Source organism: Anabrus simplex, chromosome 10, assembly GCF_040414725.1.
Source record: "Anabrus simplex isolate iqAnaSimp1 chromosome 10, ASM4041472v1, whole genome shotgun sequence".
Taxonomy (NCBI): domain Eukaryota; kingdom Metazoa; phylum Arthropoda; class Insecta; order Orthoptera; family Tettigoniidae; genus Anabrus; species Anabrus simplex.
Window position 1 is genome coordinate 60,203,473 of NC_090274.1, and position 25,250 is coordinate 60,228,722.

The window sequence follows — 25,250 nt, forward strand, 5'->3', positions numbered from 1 at the left end:
TGAATTGATGTCAAATGTGTCCAAAGAAAGTCCAATCACCTCTTCTGGTCGTTGTAGTTTGGTTCTGTATTACAGTTCCTGCCATCCTTACATGCAGATTCCTCTACTGTTTCTTTGCATTCCCTCATACTTCACGACCCATAAGAAATTCTTGAATCATGGTATCATTGTCTCTTGCCTCCTTCTGGAAATATACCAAAATTTTGTAGAAATTCATATGGTGTTTATCAACAAACACTTAAAAACAATTGGAGAAAGCTTGACTTTAGTCGTTCATTCTGTGCTCATTCCGTGTTGTTGAATCATATTAATTCCTATGAACATCAAGATGCCATGCTGGAATTGTATGCCTTCTCCCTTGAGCTGATTGTCTAGAAGTAAATGTCCCCTTAAAATAGTCCCAATAGAGTTGGGTTTTTTTCTGATAGCTCGGATTTGTTCGTATAATAGAGAAAGCCATTAACAGTTTCTTTCCTCCCCTTCAGGACTCCACGATCAAGGGTCATCATTCCATGAAGATGCGCCTGAACAGCCATCAGACATGTGTGGATGTTGTTACACATGTGTTTCTTAGCAACTTTTCCATTTGTAACAGCCACGTATGTTTATTCTTAAAAACTCGTGTCTGATATTTGAAAATTTTATTTTGGAATAATTACTTTTGGAAAACAGAGTTCAGAACTCTGTATTCAGAAAATTGTTTTCAGATTTTTGTATGTTGGTAAGAAATACATTTGGAAAAATAACTCTGAACTGAAGCAAGTTGTGTATGCCAGATGTAGTATTACACTTCTTTATCCTATAATTAATGGTGGATCAGTGCCATGTCCTTAATCAAGGGCCTGTATAGGGAATACAGTATAGGGAATCCCTATTACAGGGAATACACCAACAGTTGATAATATGCTATCCATTGTATTCTCTCTCTCTCTCTCCATATAAGATGCATCATAAACTACAATATTCACAGGATAAAGTACAAGGGCATCTTCATTCCTAACCATTTAAGATAAAGAACATACCTGGGAGCAGGTTCAGGAGTATATGGAGTTAGACCAAGAAGAAGTAAATGCATTTCATTGAGAAAATATGCCAGAGTAGTCCACATGGAATTATATTCAATCTTGCAATGCACATATGAAAACATGATAGGTGTTTTTGTAAACAATATGAAAACATGATAGGAGCTTTTGTAAACAATATATTCTCAGACTCAGACAGCCAAGCTGCACAAACAGGACTTCACTGAGTCCTCACATGACTTCTAAACTGGTAGAAGTGCCCTGTCAAACCTTGGAGGACACAATGTTGTAAATCTGTTATGGGTCTGGGGGGTCACAAAGTCATTAATGGATATGAAAAAGCTGGCAATCTTACCCGATGAGGATAAACGTCATATTCACTAGAACCAGAACCAGCTCTTGGAATATCTAAGTGTTACAATAGAGAAATGATTAAGGGCCAGTTCAGAGACGAGCACCTCAAAAGGTGGAAAAAAAACACTGGTTCAAACATAGGAAAACTAATTATTAAAAGACCGCAAGGAAACAAAAGGAAACGCAATTTAACACATTCGCAGCCACTCGGATATCGATAACCGTTACTGCAATAACGTAATACTATTTGTTTCTTAACAGAGTTTATTTCTGTATCTGTATCCATTTTAGATCATCATTTGAATTATTTCAATAATATTTCTGTGCATGGGAGCCATGACGCACATGGTGTGTCAGCAGCAGTATCGATGAGCTTTTCGCCTGTGGTGCTGTTTGATGCAGCGTATCCGTCATGACAGGTAATGAAGTGGAATTGGGGAAAGAATGTTTTGTTCAGTCATAAATATTCAGTAACTTTCCTACAACAGTTTTCGAACATTTCTGACAAAAATTCTGCATGGTAAAATCCGAGTTATTGCTGTGTGAACAATCTCTGTACAACGTACTTAGTCAATGCAGTAGCCTCTAATAGTGTGCTGCAACAAACACAGGTAGATATGGCATTGATTGGAGTCAATTACTTCTGTCTTTTGCAGAATTTGACAAAATATTGTTCAAGACACAAGCCTGGCTGTTCTGGACACACACTGCAGCAGAACATGCAGTCCTGCAATGCCCCACCTTTGTAACACTGTCTATACAGCTTCCGCAATCTACGCCCATTCTCCTTAGCCACGCATTTACTGACAAAATCTAAAAATGTGTTCCTGTAGGTGGTGTGTTAGATTTTGGGAGCCTACAAAACTGTATTTCTTCCACTGAAAAGGCCCTGCAACCTCACTATTCTCTGTTGACATTGCAGAAAATTATGCCAAACTGAAATGACTACAGAGATAGTAACAAACATTTAAACTGATGCCCAGTTGGAGCATATGTTTAATAACAGCTTAACAATGCACAGATAAGAAGTCTGCTTGCTTATATAGGTACTAGTAAAAATAAGAGCTTTAATATTTGGCGCAGAATGTGATGCACGCGTGTTGTCATCGGTACTAAGTGAAAGTGGAGTCATGACGTACATGTATTGTCTCATCGGCCTTGAGTATAATAATCAAACAGAAGGAATTAAATGCTTGTTCATTACTGTACTCTAGTTAGGAACTCAGACTGGTGGTAATTCCAAAAATACAGGGCAATACAATAAGTCTGTTGGCTGTAGGGCATCCGGAGTAATACTGTTCCACATTTTTTCTTTTTCTTTTTTTTAAGGCATTGAAACAGGAAATATGAAAAATACAATACATGTGTTGACTTTTCATCCCTTCCAAAAAGGTGATCATATGAAATATCATTTGATTTTGCATATGGAGCTGTTTTACTACTTGCATTGAGTGTAAGATTATTCTAACATTTTTTTTATTCTGTTCTAAATCACCCATTTAATTCTGTGAAATACTTGTGCCTGCTGCACAGTTCTTTTGTGTAGAATTAGTGACCATAACTCTTTGTTTCCTATTGTGGTATGGCCTGTGAATGACTGATGGGTTCTCTGTTCTCTCACTCTTGTTTTGTTTGTTTGCTTATTTGGTCAGTAGATGTAGCTATAATGTTTTCTCTTGTTTTATCCATTTGTTGCCGTGGTATCTACTCTTCCAACTTCCTCCAGAAAGTGGTAAGAAGGAAAAAAAAACAACAATCATTTCAGTCATCGGATGAGCCAAATTTTTAAACAAATTATTTTCTTCACTTTCTTGTGTCATGTGTGTAGTGTGCGTGTATGGGCGTGTGTTCTTTCTTGATGTGTGCATGAAATATAGTACATTCATCCTACACATCTTCTAGTGTATTCTGTTTATATTATTAATATTTTTGTTTACATTTTCTTCCATGTTATGGATTTAGTCTTTATTTTCCAAACCTTCTTTCACTATTCTATATTGTAAAAACTAAATATGTAAATTTACTGACGTGATATGGCTTTGTATTTTTAAAATTTAATAACAATGAAAATTAGTCATGTTTTATAAATATTAAAATAGCCATTCAGGTATATGGAATATGTTGAAAGGTAGAAGAAATGAAGCATATTATTATAATTTCTGTAAGCTACTGTTCTGGAAATTTTTCATTCCTCTTGGAAAATTGAGCATGCTAAACTCTTCATCCAGATTACTGTGCGTTATGAATTTGTATATGACGTGAAGCATGCACGGCTTTGCAATGTACGTTGAGTATACAAAGGAAAGCTTATTTTACTCTTGCACATTCTCCATGATACAGCTTGTTAAGAGCTTTGTTGTACAGCTAAAACCTTTTCTTGATTATGCATGATATTATTAACTATTGAATGGATAGTTCAAACCACATATGAAAACTAAGGAACATTCAAAGAAGTTTGCTTGAAATTCTGTTTCAAAATATAAAGAAACAAAAAGCAGTAACATAATAACCCAATTGTAATTGTAAGTATAGCAGTTTCTTGTAAATTCTTCAGTAGTAATTTTCTACTCTTAAACATTTTTTGCTGTTGCAGTTGAGATTTGATATGTTTTAGGAATACTGGAGACAAGCTGTGATAAATTATTTGTCAAATGCACAAAGATGAAAATGCCAAACTTGCTTTGAATTCAAATCTAATTCTATAGTTAATATTGCCTTTGAACCTAAATACAACTACATGTTAGATAGCCATTCTACTCCTTATATTTGCAGCATTGTAGGGTCACTGAGAGAGATTTTTACCAAAATTCTTTGCTATATGCTGCAATATATTTCTGAAATATAGATGAAATGTTCATTAGGTTATTTAGGATAATTATAGAGCTTTTTTGTTGGTCTCTTAATAAGAGGGTATTAAGTTGTTGTTTTTTTTTTTTTTCTTTCTGTTATCTCATAGATTTGAGTAGTTGTATTGGGACTATCCATTCATAAGCAATGTACAGTAATTATATCCATAAAAGGTCATATTGTTGACATTATTTTTAGTATTAATTCTACTATTAATTTCTGAACTATGGAGATATATTGAGAGTCATTGCTAACACTTCTATCTAAAAAAAACTGTATTGAATGAAAGGTTAAAAGTTGATTATGTTACTTGGTCATACCTAAAATCTCATTCTGTTACTTAGATTTAAATAGAGTGATTATGTATATTGAATTATCTGCCTGAAGGTTGATTGGATCCTATACAGATCTACCATCAGTTGTCATGGATAGCCTAAGCATCACCAAAAAGGCATACTGGGGAAATGAGTTTAGATGGTTTCATCATTGGGCCAGAAGCTGCTATTACATATCAATCTCCCAGACCCATTGTAATGTACACACCACATGACCCTATGATTGTCTGGCTCCATGGCTAAATGATCTAAATGGTTAGCGTGCTGGCCTTTGGTCATAGGAGTCCCTGGTTCGATTCCCAGCAGGGTCGGGGATTTTAACCACATTTGGTTAATTCCGTTGGCACAGGGGCTGGCTGTATGTGTTGTCTTCATCATCATTTCATCCTCATCACGACATGCAGGTCGACTACAGGCGTCTAATCAAAAGACCTGCACCTGGCAAGCCAAACTCGTCCTCGGTGTATTGCCTGTAGAAGTTCATATAAATAGGCTGAACATGACTGTAATGTTTAGAATGCTAAGTCTTCCTCTAAAGTCAAATCCACTTTACTTTTACCAAGACAGATTCAAATATCGGTGATACTTGCTATGCAGTTGAAGGAATATTAGCTTTCCACACAGTTCAACATCCATCACAGATCCATGGACTGCACAAGCAATGTGCTGTTTTAAAGACTAATATTGCTGGACATTTTCATAAATATTTGAGAGATTTAAAAAATAAAAAAAATGCTAAAGGAAATCAATGAAGACTTCTTGGTATCGGAAGTAAGATGGAGACTGTGACTATGAAATGATTGTAATGTATTGGAAGCTATGCCGGTATTAATGAATAATACTGTAACAATTCGTCATAGCTTAATTTGAAACCAAACTACTACTACTACTGTACCGTTCCATGGCTATATGGTTAGCATGCTGGTCTTTGGTCACAGTGGTCCCAGGTTCGATTCTCGGCAGAGTCGGGAATTTTAACCATCATTTCCGCTGACACGGGGGCTGGGTGTATGTTTTGTCTTCATCATCATTTCATCCTCATCATGACGGGCAGGTCACCTTCAGGCGTCAAGTCAAAAGACCTGCACCTGGCGAGCCGAACCTGTCCTCGTACACTCCCGGCGCTAAAAGGCATATGCTATTTCATTTTACTACTACTAAAACGTTTTCATTCCATCCCTGAAGGGGGCAGTGGGTCTCATAGACGGTAACACTATCTCTCAGGCCAGGAGATTTGTGTCGGAGAAGGAGATGTGCAGAGAAGGTGAGAGGGTTGGCGGCTGTTAGGAACTGTCCCGACATTTGCCTTACCACAGGAGAATGGAAAACCACGGAAAACCATTCTTAGGACAGCCAACGGTAGGGCTTAGCCCCTCTCCGTCTCTCGAATGCAGAGGCGTACAGCCACAGCAGAGCCACGGCCACTCCTCCTCTGCTTGGTTGGTCAGTCGGAGTGCAGAGCTGTCGTACCAGCCGAAGCCCACTCTGCAACAGCCATCCTGAAACCAAAATGAGAGTTGGCATCTATGGCCTATACTAGGAACTGTCTCGGCATTCACCTTAGCAAATATTTATTTTTCTGTAAACCATTTTATTGTCTCTGTTTAAACCTATGTAATCTGACCAAATAACCTGGATAAATATAACTAGCATTTTTAATTATTCCTCATGGGAAGTTGATTGATGTGAGTGTAATTTGAAAGTATCCTCTATTTCTACCTCTGAGATATGGTCACCCTTAGTATTGCTTCATTCTCAAATTGTATGGCAATAGTAATACTGTCTGGTAACCTTGCCACTTTTCTTTCAGTAATCCATCAGCACCATTATATGCCCTCACTCCGTACTTATACTGTGGAGAGGTTTAAATTAAATCTAGGCTTTTGGCAGGTAATCTAGTGGTAAGAAATTGTATATCACCACCTCTCTTACTCTACTGGCTAACATTCTAATGGTGAAATTTTTTCTACCAACGGGACTTGAACTCGCTAACCACAGTGTCACGCATATAGACTTGGTGCCTTAATGATCATGGCCACTTCTTTTTCTTTTTGAACACTAGTACACCTTGCATACCCCTGATATACTCTCTCTATTGTAGAAGCAACGGCTTCCAAAGTCCCTTTCCCTTTCACTGCAAGGATTTGTGACTGGTATAATCAAACAGTTTTTTCATGGAGAACCATAAGGTACTGAAGATGCAAGATTCTCAAAATATCTCTTTAACTTCTTGGAAATTTATGCTCTCCGTGTATGTGTGTGTGTGTCAAAAGAGACTGTGCTGGACATTGCACAACATAACTTTCCATTTTCAGTGAACTAGGTGACTTGAAAGAACTTAACAGTGAATTTAAATGTGGCAGTTTCAAATATATTATTGTAATCAGTTTTCTATGTTTCTATATCAGTATTCTATATTGATAATTCCTATATATTTGTGTTTAACTTCTATTGGATTAAGAGTTAACTCTTTTAAGTAAGTTTAGAAATGATCATTAATTTTACACTTGAAACTTACCCGAATTAGAACATCAGTGATCATTAATTATTACTTCATCTCACTTTTCCATTTAGATATTATACAGAGAATTAATTAAGCTGTATAAATAAAAAAATGAAGAAAAGAGCAAGTTACTTCAGCAAGATCATTGAAGATACAACAAAGTTCATGAAGGGCAGCAGGATGTTATGAGCACACAGTGAAATGGAGCTGTAACTATCATAACATTTTTTGTTCTGTCTGTCATAATATTAAGGACAGAAATGTAGAAATATTACTATGTGAAGTCAAAACCCTACTGATTTCAGTGAACTGCAGTTCTATGGATTTAAACTTCTGATTTGTTCTAAGCTCTTTTTCAAATTGTATAGCTATATAAAATCCTTTATTTAGGAAACTGACCCTCAACAGGTTTGCCATAAGACAAGGTCTTCTTAAAATACATCATCATATACGTGCATCCTCTTACTGAAGTTTTGGTACCACTGCCTCCAAAGTTTTACCACACTTTAAATATACTCTAGAATTTTATGTTTCATAATTATGTACTACTTCACTCATTAATTAAAATTTAATTACAAAGAGTGTACATTTTAATAACATATACAGTAGTACAATTTAAAAACTATCTCATAGAGTTCTGATGTCTCAATGGAGTCATAAAAGAGTGTGCAAAATTTTGTATCCGTAGATACAATAGTTCACTTGCTATGCATACGTAAAGTTGAAAAAAATGAATTTATGACAGTTAAAAGTTCACTTTTGTGTCAGAATGAGTTTTTATATTTTTCTAATTATATGAAGCTATAGAATTTTTACATTTGATAAATATTTACTACTTCACTGATTAATTAAAATAATTACAAAGTAACGTATAGTTTTTTAACAACATATAGTATGCTAGAAATAGTATAATTCAGAAGCTGCATTGTAGAGTATGAAAATACTTCTAAATGATATATAATCTTGTTCAGGGAGGCACATTTTTTCAACATAAGATTAAAAGGATTCTAGAGAATTTCTCTCTAGAGACAGATGTTGTGAAAGCTGTTAAGAGGTTCTTTTGAATAACCCTGTGGAGTCCCTAATGTAAAGACTAATCAAAATTTGAAATTGGGCAAAAATTGAGCAGTAAATAATGTCAGAGTATAATTTTTAATATATCTGAGAAATATGAAACAGGAATAGCAAAACTAGACAGGCAAGATGTTATGTCTGTAAAAGTGAATTTAGATGCTGCATTCACTAACCATGACTGATTTCTATGCTTCTGCTGCTGCCACTGTTAACATATATTTAACTAGTTCTGCAATGTCCTACAGGTCCTCATCCAGTGCTTAACTGTTGTGCCACCCAGTAATGTGTGAGCGTAACAGAGGAGCAGTAGTCGGCAGTGATCAGAGCAAACTCCACTGCATAGGCACACGTAGTGCTTTGTGTACTGAACACACACACACACGAGATTTATGATACCACACATACACTATTAAGTAGTATATCAAGATTATTTACAGATTTATTCTCTTCATCATAAATTTTCCCCTTTGTGGGAAAAGTAGAACATGAGAGTGTGTTTGCAGTAATACAGAAACCTAGACAATGAATGGTAAGTCTGTTCTCTGACCTTAAACTCTCAAGAAATTGTGCTGCTTTCACTGCTGTGAACGATACACTGATTGTTACCACTTGCAGCACGCTGGACTGGACAAGAGTTATGCATGGGTACTCAAGAACTTCCAGAACAGTCTCCAGATACTGAATGTTTATGCCTTTTCTGAATCAGCTATTCTGACTTTCATTATTTTATAAGCTTTCTTTTAGTTATATGTTATTAAATTTAGTTTATTAGCAAATTATTAATTCATAGGTTCTGATCAGCAACATCAACATTATTGAAAGCAACAGATCCACGTTCTGTAAAATGATATCATTAGCCAGGAATTGAATCTTTGAATAGTTTGTAAAAATGTGTAGAGAACCATATGCACATAACAGTAATAATATTCTAAACATTTTTGAGAATTACATGTTTTGAGAATTTCATGAGAACATACTGACAAACTGAAACCTTTTACTTCTAGTTAGTGTTTTGGGATTAGCTTCAAAACTTCTCATGTCAGTTTTGTATCATGTGAATTGTTTTCATTCTGCGACATAAGTTGATATTTGTTTTTTTGGAAGATGAGTTGTGGGTTTTGTAAAACCTAGTTTCTCTATGAAAAATATTCCTCTTTGGTGAACATCCTAATGTATTTATCCTTATTACCTTACTCGTTAAGTATGCCATTACTTACACCAGTATTAAGGTGGTGGTGGTGATTATTGTTTTAAAAGAAAGTATAATTGGGCACCATCCTCAGTTAACACTAATGAGAGGGAAGGAATGGAAGAGGTCCAACAAGTCAAAAAATGGTATCAGCCAAAGAAAGACAAGGGCCACGAAGGGCATCAAAATGTAAGACTCTCTAGGCCTCAGAAACCTAATACCATCAGGATTGGAAAAGAAGAGGAGATGACCGAGGGAGGTCAGTTAGGATAGATGAGGAGCCTGGTGCAAGTGGAGACAATGCAACGACTCTGCTAAGACCCCTGTGGTCACCAACTTATGCTCCCATATTAAGAGGCCCTAGAGCCCCTATTAGTCACCTCTTACGGCAGGCAGGGGATACTGTGGGTGTTATTCTACTGTCCCTACCCACAGGGGAAATTCATAGATAATCAATCTATATAATCTTAGACTGTGAATCTGAAGTATATGGAACAGATCTGTTCCAAATCTGATATAAATAATATTCATTCAACTCTTTGGATGATTGTAAATTTCATCTGAAGTATTTTTTACTTGTGTATTGTAAAATAGCAATAAATGTTGATGCTGTTGGTTAACAGATAAGATTTTTTCACTCTTAAAGACTCTCTTGCATTTGCTACATATATTTTGCCCACATCTTTCTAGTTATAGAAATAAATTAACACATACACATCTCATTTCTTCTGCTTGAATAATTATACAGATTGAGTTTTCTTATTTTTTAAATATAATTTGTCATTTTTGCTTGTCTTGATAAACATCTGTTTTTAAATAATTCCTTTTTTAATATAACATTTCAAACTAGTTTGGTAGTATGATTACTTCTCAACACTAGATTTTCTTTTTTAAATTGTGTCAAAAATGTTTTAATTTTGTTAAAAATTAACCAATTAAACTAACATTGTTATTAAAAGAACGTATAAATTAATTTGTAGATTTAACATTAATTGATAAAAATACTCAAGAGTATTTTCTTCTCTGTAAATTGCTCCAGCTAAACATCCAGGAAAAAGTACTTGCTAATAAAAATATAAAAGTTAATTTGCCATTTTAGTACCGTATTTGCCTTAAGCAAAGGGGTAGTTTTTGATAATATTGCTTGGTTACCTTACTGTTTTTACTCTTCATATTTCTAATCACAAACTTTTTGTACGGTGAAGTAATTTATTTCATATTGTTTTTCAGGCCGAAGTATAATCACCAAAAAGAGCGATGGTTCGCAGGTGAAAGAATCGACAGACAGCAGCACTACGCTGGAAGATGATGATGTCAAAGGTAAATCAAAGGTGTCGACTTGCTAAAGTGTTCCTTTAACAGGAGCATGTTCAACATAACAAAATTGACTTATCTTTCAGATTATACTTCTGCTGTGGTGTTGCATAGGGATTCAAAATAACAAAATCCTGCAAATATATAGTTACTTGTTTTCTCTTTAAGTCCAAATGCATTTATTGAACTTTAACCTGTTGTACTCAAATCTATATCCCTCTTGTCTACTTTTTTCAAATTTTAAGTTATTTAATTTTATATAATGCTTTTCTTTATGTTTATAAATATTCTAATTTTAGCATTTGCCCTTCATCTATACACAACATTAATATTTCTAACCTCTTAACACTTCATTAGGTTTTTATTGTTCGACTAATCTGAAGTAGAACAGAATCTGAACAATTCAAGTCTATCTCTATTTATTTGCTTGAATTCTCCTTTCCTACTGTTTTTTAAATCTGAATTTATACTAATAAGTTTGTCAATTTGTTCTTTCTGTTTGTTTCTTGGGTGACAATAATTTAATTTCTGTCTCAATACATAAACAATTATTTATCGGCTTTAACTCGTGCTGTATGTTCTCGATATTTAAATATATGTGTGTATTTGTACGAGTTTCTTTTTACCCGATTAAGCTAAATTTCCTTTTTTTTTAATCCTTTACAGTGTTTTAGTATTTCCTACCATATTTGTCTGAAGATTCTTATATGTTTTTGTCAATAAACAGCTAAAATGTTTCCGTGGCGGTGGATATAATTAATTTGCATGTTTTGCAGAAAACTATTGATTTGGATTTTGTATCAACTTTCTCATATCCCTGCTGTGTTCATCTGAACAACAATGTTTATATATCTGAACATTACATCTATATGGTATACTTGTCAATTGATGATTGTTGTTCATTAAACACAGTTTGTGAATTTTTTCTATTCCATTGAGAAAAATTGTTCTTAACATGGTTTAAATTCAGAGCAGGATATTATAGTTTTAGGAAGTTATATTCATTGCAGAAGCTAAGCAGTAGAGCTCAGAAACAAAATATTACCTTTATAACTGACTAGTGAGCTTGCATTCTGCTGATGGTTCAAATCCGGCCCTGGTCAGGGGTATATGCATTTTCTCTTTAAGAAGTATCTTTGTATAACCAGTATGTTGATTTAAAAATTTCAATGACTGAATAATACATTGGGTAATACATTGAGTAAGTTGTAGAGGAAAGAAATATTTTAAACTGTAAAAATAGAATTGTATTGAAGAAGTCATAGGGTTAAGTATAATGTTTATTAGAATCATATGCCCTGAGTTAATGCTGACCAGTATAGTTTTCCTGATTTTGAATCAACCTAGTGATAATCTTCTGAAAAGAAGTGTGGAACATTAGTCTCAGAAATACTTTCTCATGGTGGCTTTATTCTAGGGATATCAGTCTAATTTATTGTCCATAAGTTGTAAACATAAATAATATAATCAGAGATTGATGACATTCTGGAAATAAATCGTAAATATTTGATATGAATTCACTCCATATGTTTTTGATTTTGTTGATCTTCATATGAGGAGTATAGATTGTCACTTACGGTATGAAATATTGGGTGGGGTTTACACTTGTAATATTCTAGAAGTCTGTTTATAATAGATATCCAAATTATGTCAAGTCAACTGTTTAATAATTTGCAAAAAGATTTTATCACTTCCGTAAGATAGCACCAGGCATTCAAAACCTAGCGTCATGTGGTCTCCACTGGCAGACAACCTGGGCAGCCTCTGTAAAGGGGATTCAGCGGCAGTAGCTACCTGATGAAAACTGCTGTATTGGAAGTTTATTCTTACTTACTTTCACAGGATATGTTGAAAGTGGTCACCATCTTTTTCCAGGCAGCAGCACAGAAGGTTCTGGGAAACACATTGCAGTTCATCTTCGTTTATATTCAAAATAACGTTGTGATCTCTTCCTCAGTAGCCCAAAGAATACACCTGTACACTTCTTGTTTAAGGTTACCACAAAGATAAAAGTCTCAAACTGTTAAGTTGGGGCAACGAGGGGGCCAAAATCCACTGGTAAATTCCCCATTCATTGAAAATCTCATGAACAGCTTGTGGTAATTATGCCGATGTATGAGCTGTTGCACTGTCCTGTTGGAAGTAAGCGTACTGTTTTTCCTCCATGAGCATTTCAGCGAATGGTCACAAAATGTTATTTGCATAGCACTCCAAGTTCACCACGTCTTGAAAACAGATAAGATTGATTATCCATTTTACACTAATTGTGCACCATACCCAGCTAGTTTCATAACATATATGTAACATTTTTAAGGTTACAATAAATAGTATTGAATAGGTGGAAACCTCTAGTTTTTGTTTTACATTATATTGCTCCTCAATACGGAATAATATGACATTTATTACCTATGACCGCCTGTCTTTGTCAGTCAGCCTCTAGATACCAGGCCTAGCCCAGCCCAGCCTGGCATTGTCCACCAGGCAGCAGAGACCAGGCCCGATGGAGAATGTGTGGTACTAGGTTCTGAATGCCTTGTAGTTTAAATTGCTTCCAATCTGCCTGGATATTTATTTTCTGTGCATAAAAGCCTTGAAATGGACAGAGGTAAAAGAATGAATTCCAAGGAATAGAATTTTCAGAATGAATGTTTTTGTCTTTTGTCCCTGCCCCACATTCTTCTGTATTATTATTATTATTATTATTATTATTATTATTATTATTATTATTATTATTATTATTATTATTATTATTATTATCATCTTTTTTAGTTCTCTTTCTGGAAGCTTCTTGCAGTTAAATGGAATTGTATATAATATTCCCAAAAAGTTGTAAGATTATTGTCTTGATTATTGTCTTGATCAAAGTCGTTCACATAAAATCGAAAACTTGTATAATTTTCATAAACTTTTGTGGCAAAAGGAAATCCTTTTAATGAACTAGCTAGATATTGGGTTATATTTGTATTGCATTAAGTTTTAAAATATAACCCATCATCACTTTGCCTACTGTATCCAACAAATTCCAAGTGGTGTTATGTTCCTGAATGACTGGCGTAGTTTTAGTTTCATTCTAAAATGATGCAGGAGAATTTTGATAAGCGTAAGCATGCCAAATATTCAATACTATCTTAAGATTTCCTTTTATATTTATTTTATGAAATACTTCCTCTCATGTAGAGGCTACCTTGTGACAAAGTATATTTTTAAAAGATAAATATTCTTGAGAATTTTTGATGGGAGATTTTTTTGGTGAATGTATTTGAAGATTTCTTTTTTAAATATAATTTTATTGTTGGTAGTTTCTGAAGCACACCATGTGTGGAACATTATGTTGAATATGAGAAACACGATAGATGTGATGCAGATACATGAAATTCTATTGAAAACTTTCTGTACCATAACTGCACTGGTCTGTTATGTTATATATCCTATAAATTCTAATAGACTCCAATGTATGTGTGGTATGATATTGTTTTATGAATCGTTTACTATTTTTATAAGTTGTTCTTCTTCATTTCCTGTTTCCAGTCTTCTGAGTCTGGTTGTGAATCGAGGACCTCCAAAGTTTTCTATCTCCTCACCATTCCCTTCCTTCCTCTAATATTTCTTATATTTTTACTCCTATCTTCTCTAGACTCTCCTTCACTCTATCCATCCACCTCTTCCTGGGCCTTCTGGGTCTTCCTCGTATTATTTTCTTCATAAATACTTGCTTTGGAACTGTATCCTCTATCCTTTTTATAAGTTACCATTTGAAAATTAACAACACTTATGTATATGAAGATTTCTGGGGAGAAAATTCCAGAGTCTTCACTTTAGCTTCTTAATTTATACATTAGCATCATGCTTATGAAAATGATTTCTAATAATAACTCTCTATTGAAAATTAGATCATGTGGATATGAAAAATATATGTATATCAGATGTCTAATTTTGGTCATATTACTATGATCTCCATCATTGACTGTGAGATCATATTAAGAAGTACATAAGCATTCTTTTTCAGTATGGTATGTGTTAGCGTTAACTGAGGATCCATGATGTTCCAGAATTCTGATGAATTTGCCATGATATGGACTAAAGCTCAGTATATAAATTCTGATATTATATAACCTAGATGATTTAGATAGACTTGCTTAGTCTGTATCAGTACTGTATTTCATAAATTTAATCAGAGATAACATCATCATGAAATATGTACACTTCAAAAACATTTCTGCACTAGTTGTATTTTGGGTGCTTGTGAAGGAAGACGGTAGGAGACAGTAGTCTCGTTACAAAGAGACATCGGAATGCAGTATACAGTCACCTGTTTGGTGTACGTGGAAGTATGACATGCAAATCTCAGGGCAAGAAAACATACAACATGAAAAGATCACAGCTCAGTGGGTGACAATTCATTACCATTCCCCGCCTGGTTGGTCTACTCTACCGTGATATTTGTTAAGATATAAAACCACTGTCAGGTTACACAGAATGTTCCAGTCTTTCTCACAGTGGTTGCCTGCTGTCAACAACAGAAGTTGATGACCATTACTTGCGAATCTTGTCTCACAGGAACCAAGGAGACTCTGCAACAGGGATGCATAATGTTTTCCTGGTAGCATCTGAGATGGCTATATCTACTCGAACAATCCAAAAATCATCTTCATAGGGCCCACCTACACTCAAACCCATGGGGCCAGATGGAGGTGGGTAAGGAAACACTTGGACTGGACATGCCTGATAATCATGTGTGCACGGGTGTAATGACCAGATATCCAGCTGGGAGACATATCTGTCATGTTTTTGGCCATATGGACATTAGATGCTACTCATCACTGCTGAGAACACTGTGACAACTATAATACTGGGACTGAATCCTGACAACATATTGGAGACAGGATCATTCTACAAGGAGACTGTGCACGCACACTGCTCCTGTCGTGTTAACATCTTCCTCAGTGATGCCTAAATAAATCCGGATAAGATGGTCTGTGGTGTCTGCTGGCATGAATCAAATTGGAAATGCCTGGAACTAGCTGAACCAGGCGGTGTGAAAACGTAGGAACCCACCTCTCGCAGTGGATGACCTCTGGAGGGCTGCTTTCAAAAAGTCAGACAATTTTTGTAAATTTGTGCGTATTCCCCTAAGCAGCTGTGTTATTTGTTATGGAAAGTATATAGGACCATTCCATACTTTCTGTTGGGTCATAAGCAAACTATTACCTCAGCAAACCGAAAGATTCGAAACATTTTGATATGCGTGCAATGCCAAGACTGCAAAATACAGTACCTCATAGTCAGTGCTCTGAAAGTGTTATAAAATAGTGATTCCCAAACTATTAAAACAGTGTTTGTGGATTGTTTATTTTGGTCACATTGTCCTTGTTGCAGGACAGATATTTGTGATCATAAATTAGGACCATAATGACATTTAAGATTCGTTGATGTCCTTCCTTACTAAGAAATGATGCAACTTTGTATGCATATAGCAAGTTGGTTTTATTTGTTTATTTATTTATTTTCCTTTCTTTGTAAACAACTTGGTGCCGGCCCCGCGGTGTAGAGGAGCCGTGCCTGCCTCTTACCCCGGAGGCCCTGGGTTCGATTCCCAGCCAGGTCAGGGATTTTTACCTGGATCTGAGGGCTGGTTCGAGGTCCACTCAGCCTACGTGATTACAATTGAGGAGCTATATGACAGTGAGATGGCGGCCCTGGTCAAGAAAGCCAAGAATAATGGCCAAGAGGATTCGTCGTGCTGACTCACGACACCTCATAATCTGCAGGCCTTCGGGCTGAGCAGCGGTCGCTTGGTAGGCCAAGGTCCTTCGGGGCTGTTGCGCCGTGGGGTTTGGGTTTGTAAACAACTTGATAAGAATTGCCAGAGACAGAATACAAGCAATGTACAGTAATTCAGAAAAGAATATAGAAAGGAAGAATGACTTTCTTATGCAAGCACACAATAGATGTACACATTAAGACATAGGACAAACCATAAAATGAACAGTTTTAATATTCATATGGGTTTATGCCTTGTGAAATAAGACAAACTACAGAGAAAAAATCTGTATTTCATGTACACATTTGTCAGCTTCCTGGTCATGATTTGCTTCTGAGGAAGAAGACTGAAGTCTTCACAAAATGTAAAATTTCCTTTCAATCTCTCTCATTTCCAACAGCATAAACCCAAAAGAATATTGTGTCTATTATCCTGGCTGTTAAAGCATCAATCTAAACAATATATAGTTTGTTTTGAAGTCTAAGGAATCTCAACTTTTCTTCTTTCACATTGACGAAGATGTAACATTGAAATTTATTTATTTCCCACCTCCTGTTCTTCACTGTCCATGTGTTGTTCATACTTGCCTACTTAAAAAGTCCTTCTGATTTGTTTTTACTTTTCCAGCTTATTAGTGACTGAACAATTTTTCTAACCATCATGCATTTTTATCATCCATTACATCATTCTTCATGGCAATGTAGTAGGCCTAGTGTTCCATTGAAATTGCCTGCAATGCTGATTCAAGCTTTGGTTATTAGTCTACCTCTTGTATGACTGGAAACAGAATTTAGAGAATGGCATTGTAATATTTTACATGATTAATGGGCCCATGTAATATGAAAAAAATTGCTTCATTTCAGCAGACTTTTTCCAGCAAGTCTCTAAATTAATTGGTTAAAAAAATGATTTTTCAAACAGTGTGATTATTCACACTTTTGTATCTCCTTTCTGAGCTTCTCATTTCAAATTTTGAAACCAAAATTAGAGTCTGATTGCTTGTATTGTGTATATCTCAGATTAGACCAACCATTTAAAGCCTTTCTTTTAAAGAGAGATAATCCACATGATAGCCACCCCTATTAGGGAATCAAAAGATTGGCCTCCTAACCAGTTCATATGAAAAATATGTTTGGATTAAGCAGGGAAATATAGTAGTTCATAAATCCATAACACATGGTGTAATTGATGAATAAAACATACTGGTATGATACATTGTATAAGTAAAGAAAATTCTAAAATTTTAAATATCATTGTTAAAAGAATTTGTTGGAATGTAACTCAAGTGTTGGGTGCAAGAAGGAAACAACATTAACTGTCCCCTTCTTGTTTCTTCATTGTAAGATTATGCATTAACTGATTCGTAGCAGCAACAACAGCAGAAGCTTCTTCTTTTTCATATTCTTCTTCCACTTTTTCCGCACCCTAGTGGGATTGAGGATGCAAACTGTGTTCTGGTACTCGCCATAACGATGTTATTACAGCAACTTCCACATTTTTTCTGTATACTCAGGTGTAGGTACCCTCATCGTCTACAGCTTCTCTTTTCTCTCTCAGAAGTTATTTTTTGCTAGTGCTCAACATTAGGGCCAGTCATTATCAGAATCTGCCTTGTTTTAGTTTTTGGCATTAAGTAACAACTTATTTTACTAGTTTTAAACAGTGATTGTTCTGATTTAACTTAAATTAATTGAAAAGTTACGTGAATACCTGCCAACACCTGTCTGTAGCAGAGCACTTGTAGAACTGATAATCTAATATTGTAAGATATTAGAAGTGAATGCAACTTCCTGTTTCTGACTTCATACCAACCTATGAATCCTACAAAACAAGAAAATAGGGTACCAGCCTGCAAGAATCAAAACTGGAAATTCAGTTTGTGACAGTACCATCTCCTGGAATATTTATTATCAATTTTGCTGTCAGTACATTATATATATTTTTAAACTTAACAAAGATAGCTCAATACTGCATACCACCAGAAGAAAATAGCACCGGTTATGACAGTATCATAGAACATCTTAAATTACCTTTCTCCCATATCTGGCTCTTTAACTTGTGCTTGTGAAAATTCACAAATGTATCTGAGGATGAACAAATCATGTTCTGTATTGATAGCAAAAGAAAATATTATTTTTTTCCATTACTATCTTACACAGAAGTCATTGCCCTTAGCAACCGAAACAATGGGATTATCTATACCAGTGAATTTTAAACATTTTAATTCAACTATTTCAGTTAAAGCAAAACAGTCGCACTTCTGGAATAACATAGCTACTTATTTCTGATATTAAATGTACATAATAAACATACCACTGAAATTATATACTGGGTAAATTTCTCCTCTATGGCAATATGCGGGGAGGTGACTGGGGTGATGGTAAGGAAGATAGTACGCCAAGAAGTATGGTCCAGTGCACTGCTACTGTTTTTCAATTATAGTTTATTGAAGTTGGAGGGGATCATGCATCATGTTGTGTTGCCTTGGTGTGCTGTCAGAAGTCACTTTGAACAACTGCTGTGACGTTTCTCACCCTGCCCAGCAGAGGCCTGTTATGAGGTGCACTCGTCAACTATATGTCCACAGATTGTAGTACATAAAGGTCTCTTAATCATCCCTTACTCACAGGTATGCTTAATTGGCATATGTTATGAGTGTTACTAAGGAGGCTTGAATGCACAAGTGCTGTCTTAGCAGCATACAGTTGTTGTACAGATATTTTTATCAATGGTCTGATGATGTAAACAAACATGGGTTCGCCTGCCTGTTGCAGGGGGTTGTTACAATTCCTCCTTGTTCATTGATGAGCAAGTTATTTGGTAACTAGTGTAAGTCAACAATGGTCAAATATTTGGTATTTTAATGTGTATAATACTAGATTATATAAACAGTATCATTTAAACCACCATAAAGGAAAATAAAGACATTCATTTTTATTCATACAAAGCATATAACATTACTCTTCACAATTATAAATAATATTTCCAGGATAATTAAAGGTTATCAATACATTTTGAATACAGCTTCTACCCCTGTTGGCTTGCAAAAACATTAGGTCCATATTAGTTACAGAATGACTTGTCCACCACTGAATGAGGAAGAGTACTAACCCCCCTCCCTGCAGCAGGCAGGCAAACCTGCATCATCATCCAAATATCACTGCAGATGTCTGTACAAAAACTGTAGTGAATTGGACTATACATTTTGGCTTTTTTCCTTATCACCTCCCAAATCACCACCTTGCTTTTTACCATAAGGGAGAGACTTGCCCTTTATAAATTACGATTTATTCTTTCTTCATGTAATGAAGTAGACTTCCTTTGAATGAATGAATAGACAATATATTTAGCATCAGATATTACATCTTCTTGTATAAATATAACATTTTGTTTTAAAATTTCCATCTCCAATGCTTTCACATCCACAAACACATTCAATATGTTTCATAAAAATAAATATTTAAATACATTATATGAATATTTCTAGTAATGGAAGAGTAAAATGACTTTATGCACTTGTGGAAATTAGCGCCCAAGGCATTTCCACTTGCAAATAAATTCCTTGGAGAAGAGAAGTATTTCTTCTTTTTACTGCATAGTTATATTGAAACTATTGTACTACCAGCATCACAACTGCTTTGCATGATGTAATTGCAATTTCCTTCAGTCAGGTATTACTAGCATTATACTTTAGTCATTCTAATCAGTGCTATATGAAGATAGCTTGGAGACTCTTCAGAAGGTAGGGGAAATATGTCAATAAGTTTTATATCACCATATTTGAGAATCTTTATTTCATAAAAGCACTTAAAAATAAATATCAATATTTTTTTTGTAAATACACTGTTGATCTTAGAATATTAGTTTTGTCTTCAGAAATAGAAATCAGTATGGTAATATATATTTTAGTCTATACTTATTTGCAGCTCTCTTGAAACAGCAAAATTTTCAGATTAAGTGCAACTGGAAGGTTTGTGCTTTCTTGTGTGTAGTTTCTCAGTTTATAAGTTGTATGTACTGACACTTAATAATGTTCTGGCTAATCTGTGCACGTCCTGAAACTAGTGACTCATTTCTTAACTTAGATCTAGAGAAGGTAAAGTTAAAAGTAGAAAGAAAAAAAATCACAAAAGTTTTCTTTACTAGTTGCTCTCTTGGATTTTCTTCTAGTTATTAATATGGATTGTTTTAGCTTCTTGTTTTTAAAGCTGTTCAGATGAATTTAGAGGGATAATAGTTGGTTACATTCTAAATTTTAATTTTTGGCACATAACATCACATTCTTGTATTTTTTTAGTGAGACTAAATATAAACCTTGTTTTGGAAGTATAGAAGTAGTAGTACTCTCAGTTAATTGCTTGCCTTCTGTGTGCAAGGTTGTGAAATCCCTGCTTAACCAGTTGGCATTTAAATGTAATCAAATATGAGGTATTATATTCAGTTTCCTTTTAAATACCATGTCCTATGTTCAAAATGAAATAAGACAAACTTGAATCTTGGAAAGAAATATATGCAATCTCAGCATAGAGCATTCGTCATGTTGTAGTGTATAGTTAGTTGCACACAATTTTGAAACGAATTAATAAATTTTAATGGGAATCCTTAAGAAGTGTAGGACTTTGTCTATTTGTTGTAGATCCCTGAAATGCTCTAAATGTAATTAGACAAAACTTCAATCTTCGTACTTATTAAGGTACACCACAGACTGCTTTCCTATTCATTAATTTTAGTAGAATTGATATTAGAATTTATATATGTATATACAGGGTGCAGAAAAACGTTTGTTTCGTAAATTAAAGGAATAAAATGAAATGACTTTTAGTGCTGGGAGTGTCTGAGCCCTGCAGATGAGGACAGGTTCGGCTTGCCAGATGCAGGTTTTTCAATTTGACTCCCGTGGGCGACCTGCGCGTCGTGATGAGGATGAAATGGTGATAAAGATGACACATACACCCAGCCCCCATGCCAGAGAAATTAACCAATTATGGTTAAAATTCCCGACCCTGCCCGGGAATCGAACCTGGGGTCTCTGTGACCAAAGGCCAGCATGCTAACCATTTAGACATGGAGCTGGACATTAAAGGAGTGTTAAGAAGGTACAAATACAAGTATTGTGAACATAAGAACTATAGGTCTGTGGTGATTAGTTTTGGCTGCCTACCTCCCAGACGCTCGAGCTTATATGAGCCACACTGTTTTTGCTGAAGTGCTGTCCGCGTGATCTTCCTTCTGTTTTCATTGTGTCCTTATGCCTGTCTGTTGCCACTCCTATGCGTAATGCCTGAGAAGCGCCAGGAATTTTCCAAAGAATATATGAATCACTGTTGCATCAATGAGAATTGTGCCACCGAGTTGGTAGAAGACATTTCGAACACTTGCTCTGAGGTGCTGTATGTTTATCCTTTTTCATTGTGTGCATCTTAAAAAACGGTCTGTCAAGTTTATGCTCGAGCGCCTGGGAGGTTGGCAACCGATCTGAAATCTTTAAGCATACATAACACCGAAACTAATCATTGTATACCTATGGTTCCTATGTTCATGATACTTTTATTACCAAGCAAGTGGCCATGTGGTTTGGGTCATGTAGCTATCAGTTTGCATTTGGGAGATAGTAGATTCGAACCCCATTGTTGGCAGCCCTGCAGATGGATTTCCATAGTTTCCCATTTCCACACCGTGCAAATGCTGGGGCTGTACCTTAATTAAGGCTGACTTATACTTGCACCATCTGACACTTCTTTAATTTATGAAACAAAATGTTTCTGCACCCTGTGTATAAACCAGTTATATGCTGTTTATTACAGTCTGGGTAAAAAAAATTCACTGCTTTAATGCCAATGATTTTAGTATATCAGTATTATAAGTTGCATGTTGGTTATTTTTATGTATATATAAACCATTCTGTAGGGAACTTTAATAGAAGTCGTGCAAAAATTGTTGGATCGTCTTGTAGAGGTTAGAGATGCGTAAAGAGTGTATCTGTGCTTATTAACTCTAGCTTCAGTATAGTCTGAAACATATGAGCTTTTCCTTTTTATTTTTTAAGTTGTTAATAATATTAGTACAATAAATATTATAATAATGATGAGGTTGATATTGCCAGGTATTTTTCTCATTAAGCAGTCTACTTGTTATATGCAATTGTGTACAGATTGTTTTGTTTTTTATGTATACTGACATGGAAGCAGCTTTAAAATTTTCTAAATTGCTATTACGGCCAAGATAGTCTTGAAATGTGGTAGAATGAAGAAAAGAAATGCATTCTGTGTTATGAGTTCATGATAAATTTCCTTAACAATATTATTGTCCTGCCTTTATATCCTGGTCATGCTTTTTCCTGCTATAAAGTCAGTATGAATTGTTGACAGCTATCATGTTCAGTTAATTTGCTAAAGAATTTGCACCTTTCCAGCTGCCATCATTTGCTTGTTTTGCTGTAATAGAATAGCCCTTTTAATTTTCACAAGAAGTTAAAAGCTGTTCATTACAGTCGAGATAAAAATATTTCTCTGCTTTAATGCCAAATTAAGGAAACATAAGATGATTTTAGAATATCAGTATTATGAGTTGCATGTTGGTTTTATTTGGTAAATAAATTTTCATAAGACATATACCTGTAAAACATTACTAGGTATTGGAAGATAACCAGCTCAAATACGAGCCCTCTGCATGAATTTCTTCACCAAGGACTAGTGTTATGGATTTCTGACCTGCACAAAATATTATCTTACAATGTTGCTAATATTAAAAGACTTGAGAGTGTTTCTTGGATAGTTCATAAGACTTTTCAGTTAGGTATAAGTGCATATCTTACATCATTTTATTTTATATAACATTTTTCTTTAGTAGTTAGTAGAGACTTTCTCTGAGCAAATTGCATTTGAAGGCAATGTTTGAGCAGCCTTCTTTGACATTTTAACCTGTGTTCTGTTTGATTAAAATAATGGATTCCCTTTTATTACTTCAGCTAACATTTTTATGAATACCTCTTCCTTGTAAGTTAAAAAATTAAAATTAGAAAGCATAAAAGAAAGCATTTAAATTAAAAGAACCAGGGCTAATGTTGCACATTCTTTAAATAATATTTTAAAGTATTGAATATAGGGTCAATGACTTAGATGTTAGGCCCCTTTAAACACCTAATTGTCATCATCTCCAGTACTGAACTTAATGTTAGCTCTAAGGCTTCCAGACTATCTTTCATGATTTCCTGGCCTAAGATACACAAAGGAATGTTAATGTTATAAGTGTTTTACATTCATATGAGTATTTTCAGAGGTAGTATGACTAGAACTCCATATTTTATCAATAATTTCATGAGCAACGTAGTTATGAATGAAATTATCTGGAGAGAATATTGAGCTCAAGTTGTATTTATTATTGCTATTTAGTGAATAACTTCAATATTTAATAAGAAATAATAAAAGTGCCAAAGTATAAAATAAATATAGACAGGTATTCATAACCTTCACAGGGAACAAAACTCTTAGTGCAGAAATATAGTTTTATTTTAGTATCTAAACTCTTTGGGCTGCAAATATGCTGCCTGTCGACTTCATTAGAATAACAGAGTTAGGTAAATATATTATTGGAGACGACCGAAGCATGATATTACAGCCAAGAAAGTACATATAAAGATGTTTGAGTGCACTGTTCTGGTGAATTTATATAAAAGCAAGTGCACCTAAGTGCAATAATATTTTTAAAAAGTGAATAGCCCATAGGTGCGATAATTTGAAATTGCTAATTTTGTTGAAAAATACATCCATTGATTGGTTGAGTGGTATAGATAAGTCATATACAGGGTGAGCAACATAAAGTGGAACCAGTCCCGCAGCTCAGTAGCGTAGCCTGCACACGGGAGGTGCTTGCGTGACAGAAAGTCCGTAGTAAATATATTCTCGCGTAAGCTGTTTCAAACAAACAAAAAACACAAAAAAAAAAAGTACTCACAAATATCACGCCAGGAAATGTTGAAACTGCCTCCCTTCTTTGTTGAAGCATTTCTGGCACCTGCTTAGGAAATTGTTCATTTCCGTCTACAGTTCCCTCTGAGAAATGGCAGCAGTTTCTTGAGGAATGTTATTTCGAAGTTCATCTTCAGTGTATGGATTTGTTTTGTACACTTTCACTTTCAATGCCCTCCACAGATAATCGCAGGGGTGTAAATCAGGGGACCGAGGAGGCCATATGTTGTTGGTGATAATTCTACCTTCAGACAGTGTGTGAATTTCCTTTAAGGAGAAGTGGGCTGTATGTGCTGTCGCATTCACACTTCTTTCCCTCTCAGTTAATTCTCCAAAAACAGCCGCAAACTGGTTTGCACATACCTATCAATATTGACAGTTTCCGAAGAAAATGGGCCTATTATTCTTTCGGCGCTAATAGCACACCACACTCCTATTTTTGCATCATGCAGGGGTACTTGGTGAAGCTGATTAGGCTTTTCAGTACTCCAGTAATGATTATTTTTTGTGTATTAATATACCCACGTAGGCGAAACACGATTCATCCAAAAAGATCATTAGATTAGGGTCAATTTATCCGTCATGTATAGCATTCAAAACCCATTCACAAAATCACATCCGTAATGCAGGGTCACTCATTTTAAATTCTTGCACTATAGTCATTTTATACAGCTGTAACTTCAGTAAATTTGTACCGGTTCAAACAGAACCATAGGAAATTTCTATTTCCTGAGAAAGTCGTCGAAGTTATTTTGTAGGAGACCTTTCCAGAGTGTTCCCAATGTTACCTACAGTTTCTTGTATGAGTACTGTACGTGGTTTATTGTGTTTCTTATCAAGAAGACTTCCCACCTTATGTAATTTATTTACTAATCTATGAATCG

The 25,250-nt window shown here is 35.1% G+C and overlaps 1 protein-coding gene across 10 annotated transcripts in view; it reads left to right on the top strand.

Moving 5' to 3' along the window:
* The window catches only part of CaMKII (Calcium/calmodulin-dependent protein kinase II), a 1,009,248-nt gene that overhangs the window by 844,605 nt on the left and 139,393 nt on the right, over positions 1-25,250 (top strand). For all 10 annotated transcript variants that reach the window (XM_067154892.2, XM_067154895.2, XM_067154898.2 and 7 more), the window contains exon 12: positions 10,555-10,644. In XM_067154892.2, the coding sequence (XP_067010993.1) occupies positions 10,555-10,644 (90 nt within the window). The remainder of the gene's footprint in view (positions 1-10,554; positions 10,645-25,250) is intronic.